The 24,892-nt window shown below is 41.7% G+C and overlaps 1 protein-coding gene across 3 annotated transcripts in view; it reads left to right on the top strand.

The window, feature by feature from the left end:
- The window catches only part of GALNT11 (polypeptide N-acetylgalactosaminyltransferase 11), an 86,559-nt gene extending 66,819 nt beyond the window's left edge, over nucleotides 1–19,740 (top strand). For all 3 annotated transcript variants that reach the window (XM_017863667.1, XM_017863668.1, XM_017863666.1), the window contains 9 exons: nucleotides 1,246–1,412; nucleotides 3,399–3,524; nucleotides 6,191–6,440; nucleotides 8,652–8,769; nucleotides 11,328–11,480; nucleotides 14,802–15,020; nucleotides 16,321–16,425; nucleotides 18,227–18,364; nucleotides 18,965–19,740. In XM_017863667.1, the coding sequence (XP_017719156.1) occupies nucleotides 1,246–1,412; nucleotides 3,399–3,524; nucleotides 6,191–6,440; nucleotides 8,652–8,769; nucleotides 11,328–11,480; nucleotides 14,802–15,020; nucleotides 16,321–16,425; nucleotides 18,227–18,364; nucleotides 18,965–19,096 (1,408 nt within the window). In that variant the 3' untranslated portion in view covers nucleotides 19,097–19,740. The remainder of the gene's footprint in view (nucleotides 1–1,245; nucleotides 1,413–3,398; nucleotides 3,525–6,190; nucleotides 6,441–8,651; nucleotides 8,770–11,327; nucleotides 11,481–14,801; nucleotides 15,021–16,320; nucleotides 16,426–18,226; nucleotides 18,365–18,964) is intronic.
- The last annotated feature ends 5,152 nt before the right edge of the window (nucleotides 19,741–24,892 follow it).

Genomic DNA, 24,892 nt, shown 5'->3' with positions numbered 1-24,892 from the left:
CAAGCTCTGCCTCCCGGGTTTACGCCATTCTCCTGCCTCAGCCTCCCGAGTAGCTGGGACTACAGGCGCCCGCCACCTCGCCCGGCTAGTTTTTTATATTTTTTAGTAGAGACAGGGTTTCACCGTGTTAGCCAGGATGGTCTCGATCTCCGGACCTCGTGATCCACCCGTCTTGGCCTCCCAAAGTGCTGGGATTACAGGCTTGAGCCACCGCGCCCGGCCTTAAAATTTCAAATATAAAGTTTTATATTTCTTTCCTTTTGAAACCTCATTGAGGAGAAGCTGGGTGTCAGCTTATGAGTGCTGCATGAAACACTTGCCGTGATTTTGGTAAAAAGAACTTACATTTTTATGTAACCTCTCTTCCAAAAGAGAAAAAAAACCCTGAAGTTTAAAAAATGTTTATCCGGCTAGATGCAGTGGCTCATGCCTGTCATCCCAGCACTTTGGGAGGGTGAGGTTGGTGGATCACGAGGTCAGGAGATTGAGACCATCCTGGCCAACATGGTGAAACTCTGTCTCTACTAAAAATACAAACATTAGCTGGGCATGGTGGCGCATGCCTGTAATCCCAGCTATTCAGGAGGCTGAGACAGCTTGAGAGGATGGCTTGAACCCGGGAGTCGGAGGTTGCAGTGAGTCGAGATTGCGCCACAGCACTCCAACCTAGCGACAGAGCAAAACGCCATCTCAAAAAAAGAAAAAGTTTATCCAAAAGTAAACAAGATAACAGATATAGGAGGGAGACATTATTAACAAAATGTAAACTCTTGAAGAAGAAACTGTACTGTTTTTGTAAATGCTTTAAAAAAAAAATAGTTGTTCCCATAATGTTAGAAAGAGGCTGAACAGGCTGGGCGCGGTGGTTCACTCCTGTAATCCCAGCACTTTGGGAGGCTGAGGCGGGCAGATCAGCTGAGGTAGGGAGTTTGAGACCAGCTTGACCAACATGGAGAAACTCCGTCCACTAAAAATACAAAATTAGCTGGGCGTGGTGGGGCATGCCTGTAATCCCAGCTACTCGGGAGGCTGAGGCAGGAGAATTGCTTGAACCTGGGAGGTGGAGGTCGCGATGAGCCGAGATAGCGCCATTGCACTACAGCCTGAGCAACAAGAGGGAGACTCTGTCTCAAAAAAAAAAAGGGAAGAGGGTGAACAAGGGGACAGTAAATCTGTAGGTGAATAATAATCTAAACCACTTGCGCCTTTTAAAATGTCAGAATTTCTTCATCTTTATCTTTACAGATGTAAAGAAAAGTTCTACCCACCTGACCTGCCAGCTGCTAGTGTTGTCATCTGTTTCTATAATGAAGCGTTTTCTGCCTTGCTTCGGACAGTGCACAGTGTCATAGACCGCACGCCAGCACACCTGCTTCATGAGATCATCCTTGTGGATGATGATAGTGACTTTGGTAAGGAATGCTGTAACTGGTAACATTGGATGCAGGCTGTCAGTCACTACAGCACTGACAAACATTAACACAGCTGAACTTTCCAGTACGTGGTAGGTAGGGATCCTACGCATGCAGTCACAGCTGGGCTGACTACAAATAAGTTTGAAGAAATCCGTTATCTTTGTAACCTGCTTATAAACTATGCTAACCAAATTTGGCCCTTGAAATTTTGCCTGTGGCTTACTTTAAAAAACACACCTCTTTTTATTTGAAATAACTGTAGATTCACAGGAAGTTACAAAGACAGTCTGTGTACCCTTCACCCAGTTTCTCCATCATAAAATTCCCCTGTCAGAACCAGGAATCCACATTGGTACAGCACGCGTGAGGGCCAGGGTTTTTCTGTCAACAGGTGGACTCCCACAACCCTCACTGCAGTGATACAGAACTGTTTCCTCACCTGGAGGGCCCTCGTGTTGCCTCTTTCTAGTCACACCTCCTGCTTTCCTCTACGCTTCCCCGGTCCCTGAAACCACGACTCTCTGATTTTGTTTCCATCTCTGATTTTGTTATTTCAAGAATGTCATATAAATGGAGTCACACAATATGTGACCTTTTGAGATAGACTTTTTTCACTTGGCATGATGCCTTGGCTTATGCCTCTCTATTAAGTCTCTTACACTGATTGTCCCCAGATAAAAGTGGATTGCATTCTGATAGCTCCTCAACCATCTCTGAATGCCAGTATTTTATGATTCACTACATACTCTATATTCTATACACCTTTCTTTAATTCGACATAGACTCTTGCTAAGAATGGCTTTGTGTACCCAAACAGGATAGAAGGCTTTTTATTACACTGCTCATTCAGCTCTCAGTGACCTTGCAAGAAAGGCTTCAAGCCCATTTTATGGAGGGAGAAATATAAAAATTAAGTAATTTGCTCAGGACCCCATAGCTGTTAAGTAGTAGAGTGGAAGTGAGACCTGTAGTCTGCATAGCTCCAAGCCTTATGCTCTTTTCATGACAGCAGCCTGCAGAAACACAGTGGTATAGGTGTATGCCAGTGACTTTTTCATGCACTCAGGCATTTCTTAAGTGCCACTTGTATCAACATCAGAGTTGGTATATCAGTATACTTAAATGTAGACGGTAAAGAAATGGACAGAGACTTATGGGAGCAAAATTCTCAAACCTTGGTTAAAAACAAACAAACAGAAAACCTAACTGAGTCTGGACCAAGTAGAAGATTGGTTAATACTGATTTCTAGAATTTATGGTGGTGGTTTTTTTTTTTAAGTCAACTTGTATTTTGGTTTTCACTTTGTGGCTATTTTACCTAAAAGGAAAAATTCATAATTTGGGGTGGTTTGTATATTAACTATGGAAAGAATTACTGCTTATTATCTTACATGATCTTTCAAGTTATTATGAAATATACAGGTGAATGACATAGAATTCCTTAAAAAATATTTAACAACCTTAGAAGAAAGATGCTGAATTAATAAAACAACATATTCAATGCTGTTCTTGTTATTCTTGGTAGGGGCAATAGAAGTTTCTTAAATACCTTGAAATGGACTAAGACTTAATAAATTACTTTGTAATAAAAGGCATTTATATCTCATTTTCTTTGTTATCAATGTGATTTATATACAGTCAGCTGAACATCTATGCACTCGAAATACTCATTCCAAACATTGTTTATATATTAAGTATTATGTGTTAAGTATTGTGCTTGATGCTATGGAGATACAAATAAGTCTATAACTAAAGTAAGTATTCCTCTTGGCTAATATTCCAGCTCTTACCCTTCATTTCTTTCCTTCCTTTTTCTTCCTACAGGATAAGCTACAATACTTATTTAAAATAATATTCTGTATTTTGTTTTATTGATAGTTTGTTGTGAATTTTAGCAAGTACTAGATACAACTTTAGAATAGCTGTAAAGTGTCTTTATATATGTCTCATACAGCTTGAATAATTGTGGGACTCTATTTTCAGATGATTTGAAAGGAGAACTAGATGAATATGTCCAAAAATACCTCCCTGGAAAAATTAAAGTCATAAGAAATACAAAGCGTGAGGGATTGATTCGAGGAAGAATGATTGGCGCGGCCCATGCGACAGGTATCACTTGTTAGCTTTGCCCTACTGGTGTTGGAAGACAAGGGCTCGAGCCTCAGCACCTGTCCTGATTCTGCAAAGTCTATGAAAAGTGGTGCTTCAAATGGACGTTGCCAGCAGGAGAGATGAGGCTTGTTCTGTTTGGGAAAGGCCTGTTCATAACTCCAGGCCTGCTTGCTACCCCAAAGCACGTAGTGGACGTAGTGCAGGGGGCTGAACTCTCAAATCCTCAGTGTCTATTTTCATAGCGATGCTTTTTTGATAGTTATTGCCCCTCAAATAGATTTTATATCTTGTTCACTTATATAAGCAGAAAAGCCCAGACCAAAATGTAACTGAACTTTTATGTTTTTAAATACAAAATTTAAAATGTATGAACCCAAACTGTTGAACTATGCTTTTAATTCTTAGTGCAGAGTGCATCCCTCTGGAGCTACACATCATTAGTTTAATTGGTAAACGGATGTAAGATTGACTTACATAACTACAAAAGGCACTTTCTTTAAAATTCCCTCTTAATTCTTCTGATTCCATCAAGGAGAAAGTCTCCATTGTTACTGGTATATCTTTAAAACCTTTCCATCATACACTGATCTCCCCCTTTAAAAAGAAATAACATCTCAATTTCAGTCTTCTGTAGAAAATATATCTGGTTAGTCTTCAATTACATTATAGATTCTGTTGTATTTTGTTTTATGGTTACCTATGTGTAATTGGTCTCCCTGAGTTTCATTTATGATTGTAATTTTTAAAAAAATTTAAAATAAATTTAAAACAAATGAATCTGTTTAAAAATGTTAGGTGTATGATATTGCAGGTAGTGCATGGACATGGCAAAAAAATTTTGAAAGTCATTTGAGAATGATGGAACTTGGTGGGGACATTCCCTAGCAGTGACAGCATCTACTGCAGTCCTTTCTGTATTCCACGCTCTTCTAGATAACCTGCCACTGGGTTCGTGGTGGTCGGCACTGCTCACCGCCGCTCCCTCTGTGGAGCCACTGGCTGTGCTGGGCTGAACTAGGACTTCACTTTTAGAATCTGTCTTCTCTTCTTTCTCTTAAGCCCACAGTGACCTGAAGCAATTAACAAAAAAAGAGAAGCAGCTCCTCTACATCCCCTCTGCAGTGGATGCAGACTGAATTCAAGGCTCGTGAGACTGTTTTTTCTAGGTTTCTAGTCATGTAAAGATTTACTGAATTGACTGTGTGGAGTTACTCAAGGCAAAGCAACAGAGTGAAAATTATGGGGTATTTTCAGTATTAAGCAACTCAAAACATGGTTCCGTTAGAATGCATGTTTACTGTGAATTGACTGTTTTTAGATAGCGATAGTTATTTAGGTTTTTTTCCCTTTATGATCTCTTCAGGTCCTCATTCAGATATAGTTTAGGATCTGTCAGAAGCAAGTCAGTTTTCGCGGAAGTCATTGTTTCAGGTTCACTGTGACCAGGTGCAGTCTTCATTTAGTTAAATTGGTGTTAATTGGAAAAAGTAACACTTTTGGAATAAGAAAAGCTCTGAATCCATTTTCTCCTCGAAGCAATCGTGATTGAATTGATCCCACCTCACCCCCACTGATGTGCATGTGGGAGGTCCTGCCTTTCTGCGTTCAGTGACAGGGGAGAGCTGCCTGCTGCCTACATTCCCACACCTTCAGGCTGTTTACAGACACTGATCTGCGGGACTGATTGACGGGCATCATTGAAAACTGAGATACTGCTTTTATCACTAGTTGAAGTTGGATAAATAACATCTGGTGCTTTAAGTAGTTCATGTAAAATCTTGATACATTTCACGAGTGCACTTTTAGAAAAACAATAATGCGACCTGATGATGAGATTCTAAGTTTCTCAACTGCTCAGAAGAACCATGGAGCTCTTAAATTTGAAATTATATGTAAAAAAAAAAAAAAAAAAAAATCCTCAGTTCTGCTCACATTTATCAAGGGGAGCTTAAAGTGCAGGATAAAATGTTGATGATTTATATTTTGCTAGCTAGAAGAAAGGTGTATCCCATTGGCAGATGAGAGCCACTGAAGCCAAGAGGGTGGGGGGCAGTAGAAAGGAAAGGTGGGAGATGGAAGAAACAGAAATGAGCGGGAGGCATCCCCGACAGTGCCCCCGGCTGCACCTCCCTCTCTTCGGGAGAACTGTGTGGCAGCAGCCAGCCATGGTTACAGTGCATTTCCTCGTCACCAGTGAGGAAGGCAGCTGTGTTCTCTGTACTCTGTTTACTGAGGCAGAGAGATGTATTATAAGTGTGTGCTAAATTTCAAAATATTTTGATTAAAATAATTGTAATAAAAATATCGACACAACTGGGCACTGTCATGGCACCAAAACATCTTGAAATACTCAATATCTGGCCTTCCAGAGAGTTGAGTTGTTCCTGAAGAGAGTGAATTGCCTGTCCGTTTTCTCAAGAGGCGCACCTGTGATTTGTATGGGTCCCTCAACTACAGCAGAACACTGCTCGCAGCATTACTGGCTGAGGGGCGTCCTTGCTGACCATCAGCAGTGAAGTGTGGTGCAGCAGTGAAGCCGTCTGGGGCTGGCAGGGTGGCAGTCGTGTTTCATGCTGTGTCACTGCATCATCCCATTGGACGGGTGGCTGTGCCTACATTGAGTGTTGCAACACTCTCCTGAGCCTCTGTTGTTTCCTCCCTAGGAGAAGTCCTTGTGTTCCTGGACAGCCACTGTGAAGTGAATATGATGTGGCTGCAGCCCTTGCTGGCCGCCATCCGTGAGGACCGGCATACCGTGGTGTGCCCAGTGATCGACATCATCAGCGCCGACACGCTGGCCTACAGCTCGTCCCCTGTCGTCCGCGGAGGGTTCAACTGGGGGCTGCACTTCAAATGGGATCTTGTCCCCCTTTCTGAGCTAGGAGGAGCGGAGGGAGCCACTGCACCAATTAAGTAAGATCGCTCCTTTGTTTGAAAAATTCCTACCAGTGCTTCCTTAAAAGAGAAAAAAAATGATATTAAAGATAATTCCTCCTTTGTAAGGAGCAAAAGTGTTGACTTAATTTGTACATTAAAAAATTCTTGAGTATGTATTGAATTGTATGCAGTCTGCCAAGTCCTAAGGAAAGATTTATGAGTAAGATACTATATGTCCCCTCAAGGACTTAGAGCCTTGTGAGAAAGGCAGACAGACCACGCCACCATTGCAGAGGAAGCCCTGGGAGGGCCCCATGTGGTGTTTGCTCTTGGTATGTCAAACACCGTGGTGTATTTATTGTTCACTAACTTACCTTCAGTTGTTTGGTAACCTGAGTGATGCTGTGAAAAACATTAATACGTAAGCCTTTGCTTTCATTAGGATTTTGAAGTTGTATTCCTGCTAGTATAATTATTAAAGTCATAGTATAGGAATTATTTTATGTTCTTATCTGTGTTTCATCTTCTGTAATATAAATCTGCTTTTCTTTCTTATTTTGTTTTCTTTAAAATTTCTTATGTAGATTGAATTCAGAGAGGTTTGCCTGTATTTTAACTTTTAAAGAATGCAACATTTGTTCTTGATTTGCCAGAGTGTGATCAAAATTGGTACTTTCTCCAAACAATGCCAGGATCTCAGAATGTTCATGTTTCAGTTATTTTTCCCCCAATTTACTTGTTGTTGTTGCTGTCCATATAATTTAAATCCCAGAAGCCATTTCTTACATAGCAGTATTCACACAGGCTTGCCCAAGTATCTCCCCTTTATGTTACCCTGTTCCTTCTGCAGCTGCAGCTCTATCCGGATTGCTCTCATCCTGGCTGAAGAACGCTCTTAGTCGTTCCTTTAGTTGGACCTCCTAGTGATTAGCCCTCTGTTTTTCCGAAAATGTCCTTGTGTTTCAGCATTGTTTTGAAGAACATGTCTACTCAATATCCAGTTCTAGGTTGGCAGTGGCAGACATGCATGTTCTTTCAGCGTTTGAAGGCATCATTCAAGAACCTTCTGGCATTCACCATTTCAGACAGGAAGTCAGTGTTTTTAGTCTTACTTTGCTTCCCTTAAGATAATCTCTTTCTCACTGGCTGCTTACATTTTTTTGGTCTTGTTTTTAAAAAGTGTTTTTTGAATATGTATAAACATGGTTACTTTTTTGAGGTAACTAATTTGCTGCCGAATTCTGCCTTGTCTTTTTCTTTGAATATACTGAGCAGTTAAAGTCTTTGCTTGATGATTCCATATTTGAAACCACTGCGTATCTGTTTCTGTTGTATGTTGTTTCTCTCATTTTGCTTTCATATGATTTTATTTTCCCATTTGCCTGGTTATTTATTTGTTGCTTATTTATTTTTGCTTAGTGCCAGACATGATGTATGAAAAATTATAGAAATACATTCATACCTGGGATGATGTTTTTTCCCTGCAGAGATAATTTTGCTTCTCTTCTGCAGGCAGCTTGGGCCACTAGAATCCACACTCCCCTCTATCCAGTTTTAGGAAGTGAGCGGACTGGCTACTAGCTCGAGTCCCTGAGAGGACCAGTCTACGGCTTTTCTCAGTCCAGCACAGGGCTTCTCAGCCTTGGCACTACTGACATTTTGGGCCAGATAATTCTTTGTTGTAGGGGGCCGTCTTGTGCATTTTAGGATAGGTAGCAGAATCCCTGACCTCAGCCCAGATTCTAGGAGCACCCTGCCACACAAACACATCAAGATGTGACAGCTAAAAATGCTCTAAACATTATGAAATGACCGTTGGGGACACAGTCATCCCAGTTGAGAGCCACTGGTCTAACTTGTGTGAGTCCAACTCCCAATGTGTGATGTTTGTCAGATCTCTCCTTGGTGGACCTTAGAGCCCAGTTTTGATCCCCAAGGCTCTGTGAGATTGTCAGAAGGAATGACCATATCAGGTGGCTTTCTATCAGAAATGGTTATAGTAGGAAAAGAACTTCTGAGAACTTAGAAAAGTAGCCTTCATATGCCAGATACTAGCATATTATTAGCAATCTAGCAAATTCAGTTGTATGGCCTGGCTCATTCTCTGATACTGGATAACATGTTTCATAATCATTAATTCAATTTTTATTAGTTATGTTCCAAAATGACACTGAGTATTTTAAACAAAAGTAGTAGGTAAGATAACTGACTGTGGAATGAGTACAGTAATTGTTTTCCTTTTTCGAGGTCACCAACAATGGCTGGAGGTTTGTTTGCCATGAACAGACAGTATTTCCATGAACTTGGACAGTATGATAGTGGCATGGATATCTGGGGAGGAGAAAACTTGGAAATATCATTTCGGGTAATTTTTTTGCATGCTCAATTAATAACTGTGTGTAGTGGAATATGATTTTCATCCATGATCTCATATTTTCTTTATGTTCTCCTTGATTATTATATTTTTTGAGATAGGGTATTTCTCTGCCGCCCAGGCTGGAGTGCAGTGGTGTGATCATAGCTCACTGCAGCCTTGACCTCCTGGGCTCAAGCGATCCTCTTGTCTCAGCCTCCTGAGTAGCTGGGACTACAGGCACGTGCCTGTAGTTTTTCTATTTTTTGTAGAGATGGGGTCTCACTGTGTTGCCCAGGCTGGTGTTGAACTCTTGGGCTCAAGTGATCCTCCTGCCTCGGCCTCCCAGGGTGCTCCATGATTATCTTTATTGACAAATTGTCCTTAATGAATGCTACCTTGCCAGAATCTGTGATACGGATAATATCTATTTAAAACATCAAAAGTGTACATGTTGATCCATTGACTAGGAAAACAACAACAAAATGAAAAAGCATGTAAGAAGCCATATATTTATTCATATTTATTTTTTTGAGACAAGGTTTTGCTCTGCTGCCCAGGTTGGAGTAGAGTGGCATGAACACAGTGGCTCACTGCAGCCTCGAACTCCTGGGCTCAAGCAACCCTCCCACCTCTCAGCCTCCTAAGTAGCTGGGAGTAGAGGCGCACGTCACCACACCTGGCTAATTTTCTATTTTTTGTAGAGATGCGAGTCTCGCTATGTTGCCCAGGCTGGTCTTGAACTCCTGGACTCAAGCAATCCTCCTGCCTTGACTTCCCAAGGTGTTAGGATTATAGGCGTGAGCCCCTGTACCTAGTCTGTTTCTATGGATTTAGAGGCACAAGTGCATAGTGTGTGGTGGTAAAGTCTGGCTTTTAGTGCACTCATCACTGGAATAATGGACATTGTACCCAATAGGTGGTACTTCATCCTTCACTCCCCTCCCACCTTTTAGAGTCTCCAGTATCTGTTATTCCACTCTGTGTATGTATGTGTATGTATATGTATATATATAAATTATTAAAGTATTGTTGTAAAGAATGGTTGGATACAAATTTAGAATGTCTTAGTATGCTAATTTAAAGGTTTGTTCTTTTTTTGTTGGTTTATTTTATTGATACTACCAGATACATATAGTCAGGGTGACCAGATTTCCCTGAGGCCTAAGACCATCCTAGTTCATACCTGTTCTCTTGGAAAAATTAATAGCTTCCCATTGTACTTTCAGAAACAGCTCAGTTCGATGCTGCCTTATACCGTCACCCCATGTATAGCTTACTAAGTCCTTTATGTATACAGGTACCCCTGTCCTGAGGAAGAAATCCACCTTGCATTATCTGTCTTCTCCAATTGCTTAGGTTTGAAAGTTAACAGTGTAGGTGGGGTCTGTGGCTCAGAGGCCCATGGTGTAGACAGTCTTTGGAAAAGGCAGAAAGAGGGCAAGGGGAGAGCTGACACTTCTCCTTCCAAGCAGATATCCCAGTATTTCTCCCAACCATCTCCTAGTCCAGTTAGCAGAATCCCTATCAGATAATACCATGATACTTGTTCATATGTCCTTTTGTATTTCTGCAAATGTATTGACTACAGTATTTCTAAAAAGCAGGTTTTGGCTGGGTCCATGGTGGCTCACGCCCATAATCCCAGCACTTTTGGAGGCCAAGGCGGGCTGATCCTGAGGTCAGGATCCAAGACCAGCCCGGCCAACATGGTGAAACCCCGTCTCTACTAAAAATACAAAAAAATTAGCTGGGTGTGGTGGCGGGTGCCTGTAATCCCAGCTACTCGGGAGGCCAAGGCAGGAGAATCGCTTGAACCTGGGAGGCAGAGGTTGCAGTGAGCCAGGTGCCTCTGCACTTTAGCCTGGGGGACAAGAGCAAGGCTGTGTCTCGACAACAACAACAAAAAAAAGCAGGTTTTCATTCTGTAAGTTTTAGAATGTTAGGGTTAAAGGCGTAATAGATTTTATTGTGCCTCTTATTTAATAGATTTTATTATTAAAAGTTCAGTCTCTCTCTCTTTTTTTTTTAAATAAGGTAATTGAGTGTCACAAAAACGAACTTAACTCCAAAGTAATTCAGATAGTCAAGGACAGAATTTAGACCAAAGCTAAGGTCTTTTGAATCTTAATCTGGAGTTATTCTATATATTTTATATTTAAAAATCTGTTTTCTAAAAAAGAATATGCATTGTATAAGTAAGTACCTGTGAAACTGAAATGAGAGGACCAGGTAATAAGCACTTCTTATCCTTAAGTGCCTAACATCAAGTCTCTTGATCTGTTAAAGCGACAGAGTTGGGTAAGTGCAATTTCAGACACATGGTAGTAAATGCTTACTGTGTGCATTGTTTTAGAATTCAGTTCCTTGTAATGATAAAGACAGATAATTTTTAACAATGTGTACCTTCTCATTTTCTTCTATTTGAATATTTGTATCTAATGAGATGTAAATATCTTGCCAAGTTTCATAAACACCTATTGAATAAAGATTAATTTCATTGAAAATTCATACATTGGTTTCACAATAACATGAGGCAACTGTTCACGCCTGTTTTTGCTTCTGACCAGATCTGGATGTGTGGCGGTAAGCTTTTCATCATCCCTTGCTCTAGAGTAGGACACATTTTCCGAAAAAGGCGACCCTATGGGTCTCCTGAAGGCCAGGACACCATGACACACAACTCTTTGAGGCTGGCACATGTCTGGTTGGACGAATACAAGGTGAGAGGAAATTTCTTGTTTAGAAGGATGAATGATAAGCCAGTAGTGACTGGCCTAGTGATAGCTTTGGTTGCTTTACTTTTCACTCTGGCATATTTCTCTTGGTTAACCTTCACCTTAGGGCCGACTCTAGTTTCCCCCACCCTCTTCACCTAGTACTTCACTTCTTTTTGGTTCGAATCTGACTCTTGTAATTTTGTAAGTGTCTACTCATACAAATGGAATCATAAACCACGTGGTCTTTTCCGTCTGGCTTCTTCAGTTGAGCACAGCGTTTTCGGGTTTGTCCGTGCCACACCATGTATGGGTCTGCATTCCTTTTCATTGCCAAATAATATCCCATTGTATGAACAGACCACATTTTACTTTATCCATCCAGCTGATCAACATTTAGGTTTTTTCCACTTTTTTTTTTTTTTTTTTTTTGAGACGGTCTCACTCTATCACCCAGTCTGGAGTACAGTGGCACGATTTTGGCTCACCGCAGCCTCCGCCTCCCAGGATCAAGTGATCCTCCCACTTCAGCTCCCACACCACCATGCCCGACTAATTTTTGTATTTTGGTGGAGATGGGGTTTTGCCGTGTTACCTAGGCTGGTCTGAAATTCCTGAGCTCAGGCGATCCACCTGCCTTGGCCTCCCCAAAGTGCTGGGATTATAGGTGTGAGCCATCACGCCTGGCCTGTTCCACTTTTGACTGTTATGACAAATGCTGTGAATTTTTTTTTTTTTTTTGAGACAGAATTTCACTCTTGTTGCCCAGGCTGAAGTTCAGTGGTGCAATCTCAGCTCACCGCAACCTCCACCTCCTGGGTTCAAGTGATTCTCCTGCCTCAGCCTCTGCCTCCCGAGTACCTGGGATTACAGGTGCGTGCCACCATTCCTGGCTAATTTGGTTTTTTTAGTAGAGATGGGGTTTCATCATTTTGGTCAGTGTGGTCTCGAATTCATGACCTCAGATGATCTGCCAGTCTTGGCCTCCCAAAGTGCTGGGATTACAGGCGTGAACCACCGCGCCCAGCTGCTGCTGTATTTGTGTATAGTTATTTTTTAAATATTTGTTTTGCACCTCCTGTATGCCAGGCTCTGTGTTAGGTTTTTGAGGGATAAAAGATGAATAAGGGAGTGCACAGTAATTTTTCACACCGTGAGGAAAATATAAACAGAGACATGTAGCGTGTGCTGGAATGAGAGGGACAGAGTGGTGCGCTGTGTTTGGGGGCAGTAGGGACTCCACGGTGTTTCTTCTATAGTACTGTTTATCTCCCTTCTCCCTCCTTGACCAGACTTTCAGGTGTAATTCCATGCTCATCTCTAAATCATCACTGGGTACTATAGTTCTCAACGCATGGTCCCAGTCCTAGCCACTCTCTGAGGAGGTCTGCCAGTTTAAAATCATTTTCAGAGGTTAATACAGTATTTGCCTCTTTGACCATGTTGACATTGCACTGAGTGTGTAAAATAGGTGAGTAAAGTGGCTAGTGCCTTAGCATAAATCGAGGCATCATCACCCAGTTATACTGTAGTCACTGCATTCTTCACCAGCACTCACTGAGAAGACAAAGGCCAGTTTCATTTCTGAATGTCATTGATATAATAATAATTTTAGTAAATCTCAATGTGCCTTTTTAGTATCCTGTGTGAGTACGCATGCTCACACAGAAAGCACTTCTGCTGCTTACTGAAGTACAGTGGTTGGTTCAAGGAAAAACACTTGTGCGGTTGTTTGGGTTGTGGGCGGAGCTAGCCACTGCTTTCCAGGAACACTCTTTTTATGTGTTAAGACTGACTGACTCACACACCATAATTACTCATATTTGGGTAAAACGAACTAAATAATGAACATGAAAACAACTGACCGTATTTGTTGCAAACGATAAAATTTAAGCTCTCAAGTGAAAATTAGAATTTGAAAAACTTACATTTACCACCAGGAGCTTGACAGCTTCCTAGTACTTAAAAATTTTACTTGGCCGGGTACGGTGGCTCATGCCTGTAATCCCAGCACTTTGTGAGGCCGAGGCGGGAGGATCACCTGGGGTCGGGAGTTCGAGACCAGCCTGACCAACATGAAGAAACCCCGTCTCTACTAAAAATACAAAATTAGCTGGGTGTGCTGGTGCGTGAATCCCAGCTACTCAGGAGTCTGAGGCAGGAGAATGGCTTGAACCCAGGAGGTGGAGGTTGTGGTGTGCCGAGATAGTGCCATTGTACTCCACCTGGGCAACAAGAGTGAAACTCCATCTCAAAAAAAAAAAAAATTTTCTTTACTGAGGAGATCAGTGGTTATATATATATATATATATATATATATATATATATAGTATATATAGCATTTTCCAAATGATTAATGCATGCTGTTACAAAAACGGGTAGAAGATCCATTCAGAGAGCCATACAGACCATGAGATTTTATTTGTCTTTTTTGAGTCAGAGTCTCACTCTGTCGCCCAGGCTGTAGTGCAGTGGCACAATCTCAGTTCACTGCAGCCTCCACCTCCTGGGTTCAAGTGATTCTGCAGCCTCAGCCCCCAAGTAGCTGGGATTACAGGCATGCGCCACCGTGCCCAACTAATTTTTCTATTTTTTCATAGAGAGGGGGTTTCATCATGTTGGCCAGGCTGGTCTCAAACTCCTGACCTAAAGTGATCTGCCTGCCTTGGCCTCCCAAAGTGCTGGGATTACAGACGTGAGCCACGACGCCCGGCCGATAGACCAGTACGTTTTAATGCAACAGTGTCAAAATCTTAATATGATTTCATGTTCCGCGTTGTAACTAAACTTTAAAAGTTATTGAATTTTGGAGTAGTGTTAACCCCATAATTATATATAGGTTGTAATTTTAAAAATACATATATTTAAGCAAAACAACACACGGCAGCAGGCTAAATGCAGATGTGAGAATTTAGCTGACTTGTTTTAAGCCAGCCAGCCAGCAAAAGGTTTGCAAAAATATAAAGCAATGCCACTGTTCTCACTAAATCTTGTGTTTGTAATGAGTTTTTAATTATTTTAAGGAATTAATAATTTGTAGGTTTCTCTGTTTTAATTTCTGTATGATAAATATGAACAGACACAGCCCACACAGGCAGACCCTCCTGGGAGTTTTCCGTAATTTTTAAGAACATCGATTACTGAGACTCACGAGTTTGAGACCCACTGATCTCATATATACGCCTGTTTCACTGATTCTCAGATACAGTTTAAGGTACATGTTATCATCGTTAGTAATGGACTTCATCATGTAAAAATATCTATATCATTGTATAATCATTTTTAACAAAAAATTTGATTTTCTTATTTTTACTTTTTTAAATTCAGGAGCAGTATTTTTCCTTAAGACCTGACCTGAAGACGAAAAGCTATGGAAATATCAGTGAGCGTGTTGAATTGAGAAAGAAGTTGGGTTGTAAATCATTTAAATGGTATTTGGATAATATATACCCAGAGATGCAGATATCTGGGCCCCATGCCAAACCCCAGCAACCCATTTTTGTCAACAGAGGGCCAAAACGACCGAAAGTCCTTCAACGTGGAAGGGTAAGAAAGCAGTCTTTTCCAGGCGTCTTACGTTTGATATGAAAAGTTTTGAAGTGCCCGTAAGCTAGAACAGATGACACTGTGGATTTAGCAGAGTCTAATGACAGACTTCAGCTTGCCTTTCATTATATTCTGTTTATGAGAACTTCCTCTACGCAAGTGTAGGACCTCAAGTGTAGATCCTTGCCTTGCCGGCATAGTTGCCTTCTCTGAGGCTAAGTTATGTGACAGTTTCCAAGAGTGCAGAGGCACATGGGAATACACCCTGGACAGAGGCCATGGAAGTGTCAGAGGACAGGCCAAAAAGGAAAACAAGTGGAGCATGGGGCAGTGATCTGCTGTTTACTCTTAGTTCTGGGAACCAAGTCACAGATAGAGCGGAGGTGGTAGTGAGGGCCAGAGTGGGGGAATGGGGTGGGATTTCACGTCTGGTGTTCCCAGAAGTCACCTGAGCTCAGCAGAAAGCACATTCATCAACCACATTTCCTTAGCTGTCTTTGTGTCTTAAACTCATTACAGTTATATAGTCACAGGGATCTGCCCAGAAAATCATCCCTTTCTCCTGAGTCATCTCTTGGCGTTGGCTTCTAAAGCTAAGGGCGTATACTGTCTGTGTTGTCCAGTGTCCCTTCTTTTATGAAGAAGGCACTTCCGCCAGAACAGTGCCGACTCTTCCCTCAGTGGCTAGGAGGAAGCCTAGAGCTTTTCCCCTTCCTCTTCTCTCTACTCTATAATAAGACAAAAAAACAAAACAAAAATAAAACAAAAACCCAGCATCAAGATGTTTAGTATTAGGTATTTTTCTCTAAGTAAAAGAGAGCAGTGTGTGCCCATGTAGTTGATCCCTTACCATTATTACTTCTTGCTGTTTGTCTCGCCCTCACAGTTCTATGATAGTTGTCATCTGTGTATCTCCAGTGTAGCCTGCATATTGCATTTCATTGTGTACTTTTTTATACATGTTGTTCTTATATCCCTGACTTCATTTGAAAGTTCTTTAGGGCAGGGATGACATTTTAATTTCCTTCATCTGCTATAGATTAGTAAACATGTATATGTAGCTAGAATTCCTAGCTGACACTGCCTACATGTTAAAATTGCTGATAACTTTTGGAGTTATAACTTTTGTCTATCTTGATGCTCCTGTGTTCTGAGGCTAGAACTTAGGAATTAAAAATGCATATCTTGGAATTCGTACCTCTGGAATAACCTTTCACATTTCGCCCGGAACCACCTCCAGGCTTGGGAGGCGTCTCTGGGATTGCTTCCCGCATTCTGAGCTGAGTGCCTTCTTTTACAGCTCTATCACCTCCAGACCAACAAATGCCTGGTGGCCCAGGGCCGCCCAAGTCAGAAGGGAGGCCTCGTGGTGCTTAAGACCTGTGACTACAGTGACCCAAATCAGGTGAGTGAGGCCTCAGAGCTCACAGCCAGTGCCTGCAAGGTGGCTTCCAATGAAGGGAAGCTGCTGGCAGTCACTCCTGAGGACATCAGTGTCTACTATTCTGGCTTTTCCCATTTATGCGTAGTGTTCCATTATTGGAACGCTAAGCTTATGGGGCTTATCTGTATCCTACTGCTCAAGGTCATCGCCAGGGTCTGATTTTTCACCGAAAAAAATTACAGCCTTCGGCATAAATGGGTTAAAAGGATGAGAGTGGCCTTAGGTGACACCTCAGTCGGCTACTTTCGCCTCCTTTGTATGTTTTTCCTACCTCTGCTCATTGTCGTGGAACATTTTAATTGTTTACACCATCATTTGTACTTGCTAATAGTCCAGGGAATAACTTGTGACTTACGAGCCATAGGAATTTGTCAGAAATGGCCAAGGGAAGCACTACAGAGTTTCAGTTCATTCCATTCATGTAATTTAATTTCAGCTTATGTATGTCTCCTAAATAATATTAAAATGGGCCTAAAAATCAGCAAATAACTTGGACTTCAATTGAGAACAGCAATTTCAAACTCATTTGTGTCTGATAAAATAGCATAATGTAACAGCAGTCTAATCTCATAAACTGTAGTGTCTCATTTCTATTCTAGTGGGGGGTTGGTGTCACTCAGAAAAAACAAACAAAAAGCCACTTGGACTTTTTGGTAAATAATGTATACTGTGAAATTTCTTCAAACATTCTCCCAGAAGAGTTCATGCCCACTGTCTCAGGTGATACATGTGCTGAAAACATGGTTAAAAGGGGATTTCTGGGGCCCAGTGCAGTGGCTCATGCCTGTAATCCCAGCACTTTGGGAGGCTGAGGTGGGTGGATCACGAGGTCAGGAGTTCAAGACCACCCTGACCAACATGGTAAATCCCATCTCTACTAAAAATACAAAAATAATTAGCTGGGTGTGGTGGTGGCCGTTGCCTTGTCATCCCACCTACTCGGGAGGCTGAGGCAGGAGAATTGGTTGAACCTGGGAGGCAGAGGTTGCAGTGAGCCAAGATGTGCCACTGCACCTCCCAGCCTTGTGACAGAGTGAGACTCCGTCTGAAAAAAAAAGCGGCGTGCGGCGGGGGGGGGGATTTCTGTGCAGCTTCTGGGTAGAAGAGGTGGCAGTGTTGTGGAAGTATTAAAATTGTGGTGACACTTCAGGGGTATAGGTCCCAGTGAGATGAGAGCTGAAATTTGTTCCAGAAAATATAAGTTGGGGTGATGGAGTTATCCTATTCTAAATGTACTGTGTTGTCACTTTATAGTTGTGCTAATTCTGTAGCCACCAGCCACATTTCACGTGTACAATAGCTGCATGTGGCCAGTAGGTCCCTTACTGGACACACAGGCTATGAAACAATAGCAGTGTTACAGACAATTCTCTTACAGCTCCCTATGACTCTGATCGAGGGTCTTCATGTTAGTGAACACTGCACACATCCATTTGGAGTCTGTAAGTTGAAGCAGTGAGTAAATAGGAGAACAGAAGAGAACAGATTCCTTTTGAGCGTAGTGATGGCGCATGCTGGAGAGTGAGGTGTTCACTGCACTTGCCATGTCACCCAGGTGTGTTCCTGAAGATAGTCTGTGACTCAGTCTGTGCGCTTCCTAACTGCCCCACCGATGAGGAATTGAAGATGGCAGCCATGTGCCCTTCTGTCTCCAGAGGGTCAGCCAGAGGCTTATTGGGCTCCTCTATCACCTACACAGTCCAGGAATTAATGTTCAGTCTTAAAATTCGTTATCTAAATTTTATTTTATTTTTTTCTCTAGATCTGGATTTATAATGAAGAACATGAACTGGTTTTAAATAGTCTCCTTTGTCTAGATATGTCAGAGACTCGCTCATCAGACCCACCACGGCTCATGAAATGCCACGGGTCAGGAGGATCCCAGCAGTGGACCTTTGGGGTGAGGAGTGCTCGGTGATGTTGGGAGAATGTGCAGAGACCCACAAGGTTGAGTGAGGGGTGCAGCAGGTGAACTCATTTTCTACCTTGGGGGTGATCTTCTCAGTTTGCAGTACAGTGGTCCCCCGAGTGGATGGCTGAAACCACAAGCAGTACAAACCCTGTATATACTGTATTCTTTTTCTAGAGATATACCTGTGATAAAATTCATCAATTAGGCACAGTAAGAGGTTCACAACAATAACTCTAAAGAACAGAACAGTTACAACAGCATACTGTGGTTGTGCAGTGGCTCCCACCTGTAATCCCAGCACTGAGAAGGCTGAGGTGGGAGGATTGCCGAAGCCCAACAGTCTGTTTGTTTTCTCTATAAAAACAAATCACTATACTATAATACAAATCGTGATTGTGGTCAGAAAGTATCCTACTGTACTGTACTGCAGGTAACAAAGAGCGGAAAACTAATCTTTGGATAAGAGGGACTATTGTATCCCTTAATCTGAATTCTTAAATGTTCCATATTTCTTCTGGATTTCCACGTTTTGCCAGTAATTGGCAGTATTTTTTTTCTTGCTACCTTTTTTCTTTTTTCCCCCCCCAGAAAAACAATCGGCTATACCAGGTGTCAGTTGGACAGTGCCTGAGAGCGGTGGATCCCCTGGGTCAGAAGGGCTCTGTCGCCATGGCGATCTGCGATGGCTCCTCTTCACAGCAATGGCATTTGGAAGGTTAAGGTTGATGCTGTGGCGGGAGCGGTGCTTCATCAGGCGTTGCCTCCTGTGTGGGGTCGGGGGCTTTAGGAACGCCTGGGTTGCATAGAGTAGAGCCATCTTGGAGAGGATGACATTTCCCTGTCCTCCCGGAGATGCCTGGGCGTGTTAGCAGAGGTGACACCCGTCTGACAGAGATGGGAGCTCTGAGTGTCCACAGGTGAAGAAGTTGGTTTCACCCAGACATTAAGGTTATTTCTGAGCTGCTGTTAAGGAGTTTCTTGCTTATAGAGGCAAACCAGAATATCATTTTAACCCTAGAATTGGGCTTGTACAGAAGGATAAAACCCAGGAAAATGGATATTTCTATTCAGATTTATTTATGCCTCTTTTTAATCTTCTTTAATGATGCAGTGGTTTTTATCTGATCAGGAACTTGTCATGATTTCCTTTCTTAGACTTCATAGGAGATAGTGCTTTAAAAAAAAAAACTATTATTGTTTAGTATGTTGTGAGTAGATCATCTAAAAGAACTGAAGCTACATTATGTTTAACTTCAGAAGGCATCATTTATAAGACAGTATAAGAGGCAGTTAAGTATTATAAATTATTTTGATGAATTATGGTATTATCTACATTTAAAATAAAAAATCCTTTTGATTATTTAGGATATTTTGTCTTGGATTGGGGCCTCTGGTCTGAGGTGTGTTGCATGCTCTTGGAGTCAGCTGATGACCCAGTAGGCTCGGTAGAGTCCTCTGCCTCTCAAGACGCGTCCCAGTTTCTTAGCTTGAGCTGTGTGACCTTAGATACTGGACATCAGAGTTGCCTGTGCAGCACCCAGGAGAGCTGTTCAACAGGCAGTTGGATATAGAGGTCAGACTCTTGGAAGATGTAGCTCAATTAGAGATAAGACATTCGGGAATCACTTGCATATACTAAAAATTCTGAAATATAAGGTGAATTTTCCCCCCAAACCACATCTTAAGAGGAGAGACGGTCTCATATTGCAGAGTATACACTCAGATATTTTATCTGAACCACAAAACAGTTTAAGCACCACATCCTAAATATTTTATCTGTGATTTGACTTCAAAGGCCAGGATGGTACATATGGAAAACAAGAGCAGCAAGATAGTAGATTGAAATCCAACAATGTCAATAATCACATTAAGTGTAATGAATGTAAATGCCACAGTTAAAAGGCAGATTAGATAAAAATGCAAGATCCAACTATATGCTGCCTATAAGAAACTCACTTTATGAATACATTAAAAATAGAAGGATGGTAAGATAGATGAAAGACATCTGAATAGATATATTAGACAAAGTAGATTTCAGCACAGAGAATATTACTACAGATGATATAGAGCGTCATTTCATGAATAAAAGGTTCAACTTAATCCCAGTTTATCAGTTTTTGTGGCCTTTATTTTGAAGTTCTGTTAAAACTGCAAGAAGTACACCCATCCACAGTTGCAGTAAGAGATTTCAACAGACCTCTCAATAAACTGATAGAACAAGTAGACAGAAAAACAGTATAATGTAGAAACCTTGAACAATACTGTCAACCATTGTGGCCTAATTGACACTACCCAACAACAGAATACATGGACCATTTACCAAGATAGACCATATTCTGGGATATTGAGCAAGTCATGCCAAGTATAATATAAATCAATAACACACTTGGAAAATCTCCAAATATTATAAAAAGCTAGCACACTTCCCAGTACCTTAAGGGTCAGAGAAAAAAATCAAAAGGCTATTTTGAACTGACCAAAAATGAAAATACAACAGTGTGTGGCGTGCAGCTAAAGCAGTACTTGGAGGTTTTATAGCATTAAGCACCTATATTAGAAAAGGATACAAGTCTCAGTGACTTTAGCTTCCATCTTAACAGAAAAAGAGCAAGTTAGACAAAGAGGCGGAAATGAAATATTAAATACCAGAGCAGAAATGAATGAAACAAAACAGGAAATAAAGCTAAAAGCTGATTGGAGAGACCAGTAAAATTGATAAACCTCTAGCCAAAAAACACAGAAATTACCAACATTAGGAATGAGTTGCAAGCACACTAGAGTCTACAGATATTAAAAAGGATGCTGAACGGCAGGAGCTCTGATTCCCTGCTGGTGGGAGTGCAAAGTGGTACAGCCACTTTGGCAAGTTTCTTCGTAAACATACTCTTACCCTGTGATCCAGCAGTTGCACTCCTTGGCGTTTAGCCAAAGGAGCTGAAAACCACACGAAGCCTGCACGTGGATTTTACAGCAGCTGTATTCATGACTGCCAAAACCTGGAAGCAAGATGTCCTTTAGTGCATGAATGGATGAACTATAGTACATTCAGACGATGGAACATTCAGTGCTAAGAAGAATTAAGCCATAAGCCTTGAAAAGTCATGGAGGGATGTTAAGAATATATTATTCAGTGAAAGAAGCCGATCTGAAAAAGCTATGATTCCAACTATATGACATTCTGGAAAAGGCAAAAACGCAGAGGCAAAAAGATCACTGCTTGCTAGGGGTTATGGGAGAATGTGATGGTTGATTTTATGTCAGCTTGACTGAGCTAAAGAATGCCCAGGTAACTGGTAAGACATTATTTCTGTGAGTGTCTGTGAGGATGTTTCCAGAGGAGATTATGTTTGAATCAGAAGACTCAGTAAAGAAGATCTGCTCTCACGAATGCGGGCGGGCACCACTCAATCCATTGGGAGCCTAAATAGAACGAAAAGGTGAAGGAAGGGTGACTTGCTTACTCCTTGAAGCTAGATGTCAGTGTTTTGGCTCTCAGGCCTTTGGACTCAGACGAGGACCTACATCATTGGCTCTCCTGAGCCTCAGGCCTTCAGCCTTGGGCTGGAACACTACCACTGCCTTTCCTGGGCTTCCATCTTGCAGGCAGTAAATCATAGAGCGTCTCAGTCCCTCATAATAAATCTCTTTCTATATTTCCATACATCCTGTTCTGTTCTTCTGGAGAACCCAGATAATAGAAGGAGGGAGGGATGAGCAGATAGAGCACAGAGGATTTTTATCCTACATGAATATAGAAGAAAATTTCCTTATAAAAATTAGCAAATCAAATCCAGCAACATATAAAAAGGATGATACATTATGAACAAGTTGGTTTTAGTCCAGGAATGCAAAGATGGTTTAACATTGGAGATTTGATTAATATAATTTACAGTGTTAGTAATACAAGGGGAAAGGCATATGTGACCTTGCGGGAAAAAAATGTAGAAAAAAAATTGACAGAATTCAACACCCACTTAAGATAAAAACTCAGCAAACTAGGAATGGAAAGAAAATTCCTCAACCTCATAAAGTGCATCTGTGGAGATATTACAGCTAGCCTCATGTAATGTGAAAGATGATTGGGAACAAGGCAAAGACACCTGTTCTTACCTCTCCCAGCCAGTGCAATACAGCAAGAAAAAGAAAGGCATGTACATTAGGAAGGAAGAAGTAAAAGTATTTATTTGCAGACTCTGATCAAGTATGCAGAAAATCATAGGGTGTCTTCAAAACTACTATTAGACATAGTAAGGAATTTATCAGGACCACAAAAAAATCAATATAAAAATGAATTGTTCTTCATATTGGCAACAAACAGCTCAAAACTGAAGTTCATGGTATTATCATTGCAGCTTACAATAGCATCCAAAATACCAGAATTTAGGGTATGTATGACAAAATATGTGTAAGATTTGTACGATGAAAAGTAGAACACATCGCTGAGAAAAGTTAAGATTAGAGAACTATATTACATTCATGACTGGAAGACTCAGTGTTAATAAGATGTTAATTCTCCACAATTTGATCTCTGAATTTACTGCTACTTTTAATCAAAATCCCAGTATGCTTTTTGTGGAAACTGATAATTTTAAAATTGATATGGAAATGCATAGGCCTAAGAGTGGCCAAAATAATTTGAAAAGAATAAAGTTGGAAGATTTACACTAATTCAAGACTTACTATGCTGCTGACTTAAGGATAATGAATTGATTGGTGGAAGAGAAATAGACCCAGACATATATGGCCAATTGATTTGCAGCAAAGGAGCCAATACAATGCAGTGGGGAACAGAAAATTATTATAACACATGGTGCTGCAAGAATCTGATATCCCTGTGGACAAAAAATTACCTGTGACACCTCTGCTACCACCTTGTACCACAAATAAACATTAAGATCTAAACATAAAAACTACAATTATAAAGCTTTTAGAAGAAGATGTAGGAGAATATCTTCATGACTTTAGGGTAGGCAAAGATTCCTTAAGCACTCATTAAAGAGCCAGCCATTGGCCAGGCATGGTGGCTCATGCCTGCAATCCCAACACTTTTGGGAGGCCAAGGCAGGAGAATCGCTTGAAGCCAGAAGTTTCCAGACCAGCCTGCTCAACATAGTGAGAACCTGTCTGTATTTGAAAAAGAAAAAGGCCAGGCACAGGTGGTTCATGCCTGTAATCCCAACGCTTTGGGAGGCCAATGTGGGAGGATTGCTTGAGCTCAGGAGTTAAGAGACCAGCCTGGGCAACATATTAGTAAAACTTTTTTTAAAAAAAACTAGCCATAAAATATTAACAAATTGAACTTCAGAATTAAGCTTCTGCTTATCAGGACACCACTGAGAAAATGAAAAAAGCCACAGAACTATATTCAAGGGTTTGTGTTTAAAATTCAGTACTAAAAAGACAACCCAATTTTTAAAATGGGCAAAATATTTGGATACTTCACCAAAGAAGTATAAATAGCTCAGTGCATGAAAAGGTGTTCAATATCATGGTCACCAAAGAACTGCAAATTAAAACGACATTCAGATGCCACTTGACATCCATTAAAATGGCTGAAATAAAACAGACCGACATGGGGGCTTCTCAGGAAATTGCAGAAAAGGTGGCAGCACAGCTTTCAAATTTTGCCCAGTCAACATCCACATAAAATTAGAGCAACTAGACAGACCAAACCCAAAACCCATGGATGGTATTTTCAAAGTAGGTAGGTGCAAGGTAGCAGCGAATTCTCTAAAGTGGGTAGGAGGAGCTGGACGCCCGAGACCAGTGTGCCAGAGACCAGGCAAGCTCCAGGCAGATGGTGTGTTGAGGAGTGGAGGATAGGAAAAGGCAACGGTGGCCGCAGGAAACGGGAGTCAGAGCAGCCAACACCGTGGGGTCGTCTGCCTCTCCAGCAGTGGGTAGCAGCAGGCGTCCCTGGGGGAGGGAGGGCTTAGGGGATGAAGGCTTCTAGTTCCTTTGAACTCTTGAAACTGCCAGGGCATGGAGTCGAAATTGAGCAAGACAGGGATAATAGAGAAACAGTAGTAAGTGAATAATAGTAAAGAAAAAGGAAAGACACAGCTTGGAGAAGTAGAGGGAAGTGAAGCCAGCCATTGGCAGAAGGAGGACCATAGCTTTAGCAGTGCAGGAAAACAGAAGAGGGAGCTTTGCAAGGCTGGGAAAGCTGTCTGAGCCACGCTCCCCCACGTGGGAAGGCTGTCTGAGCCACGCTCCCCACGTGGGAAGGCTGAGCCACACTCCCCCACGTGGGAAGGCTGTCTGAGCCACGCTCCCCCACATGGGAAGGCTATCTGAGCCACGCTCCCTCACGTGGGAAGGCTGTCTGAGCCATGCTCCCCCACGTGGGAAAGCTGAGCTACGCTCCTCCATGTTCAGAAACTCAGTTCCCACCAGATGAGCAACAAAAGAGGATCAAGGCCAAGTCCCATACAAAGTATAAGAAGAAAAAGAGCTAAATGGCATTTGTATAATGAAAGCACTCCAGAAGGATGTGCCACAGAACCGACCCAAACT

Source organism: Rhinopithecus bieti, unplaced genomic scaffold (assembly GCF_001698545.2).
Source record: "Rhinopithecus bieti isolate Rb0 unplaced genomic scaffold, ASM169854v2 scaffold_70550, whole genome shotgun sequence".
NCBI lineage: Eukaryota > Metazoa > Chordata > Mammalia > Primates > Cercopithecidae > Rhinopithecus > Rhinopithecus bieti.
This window is presented reverse-complemented; position numbering and strand designations above follow the sequence as displayed.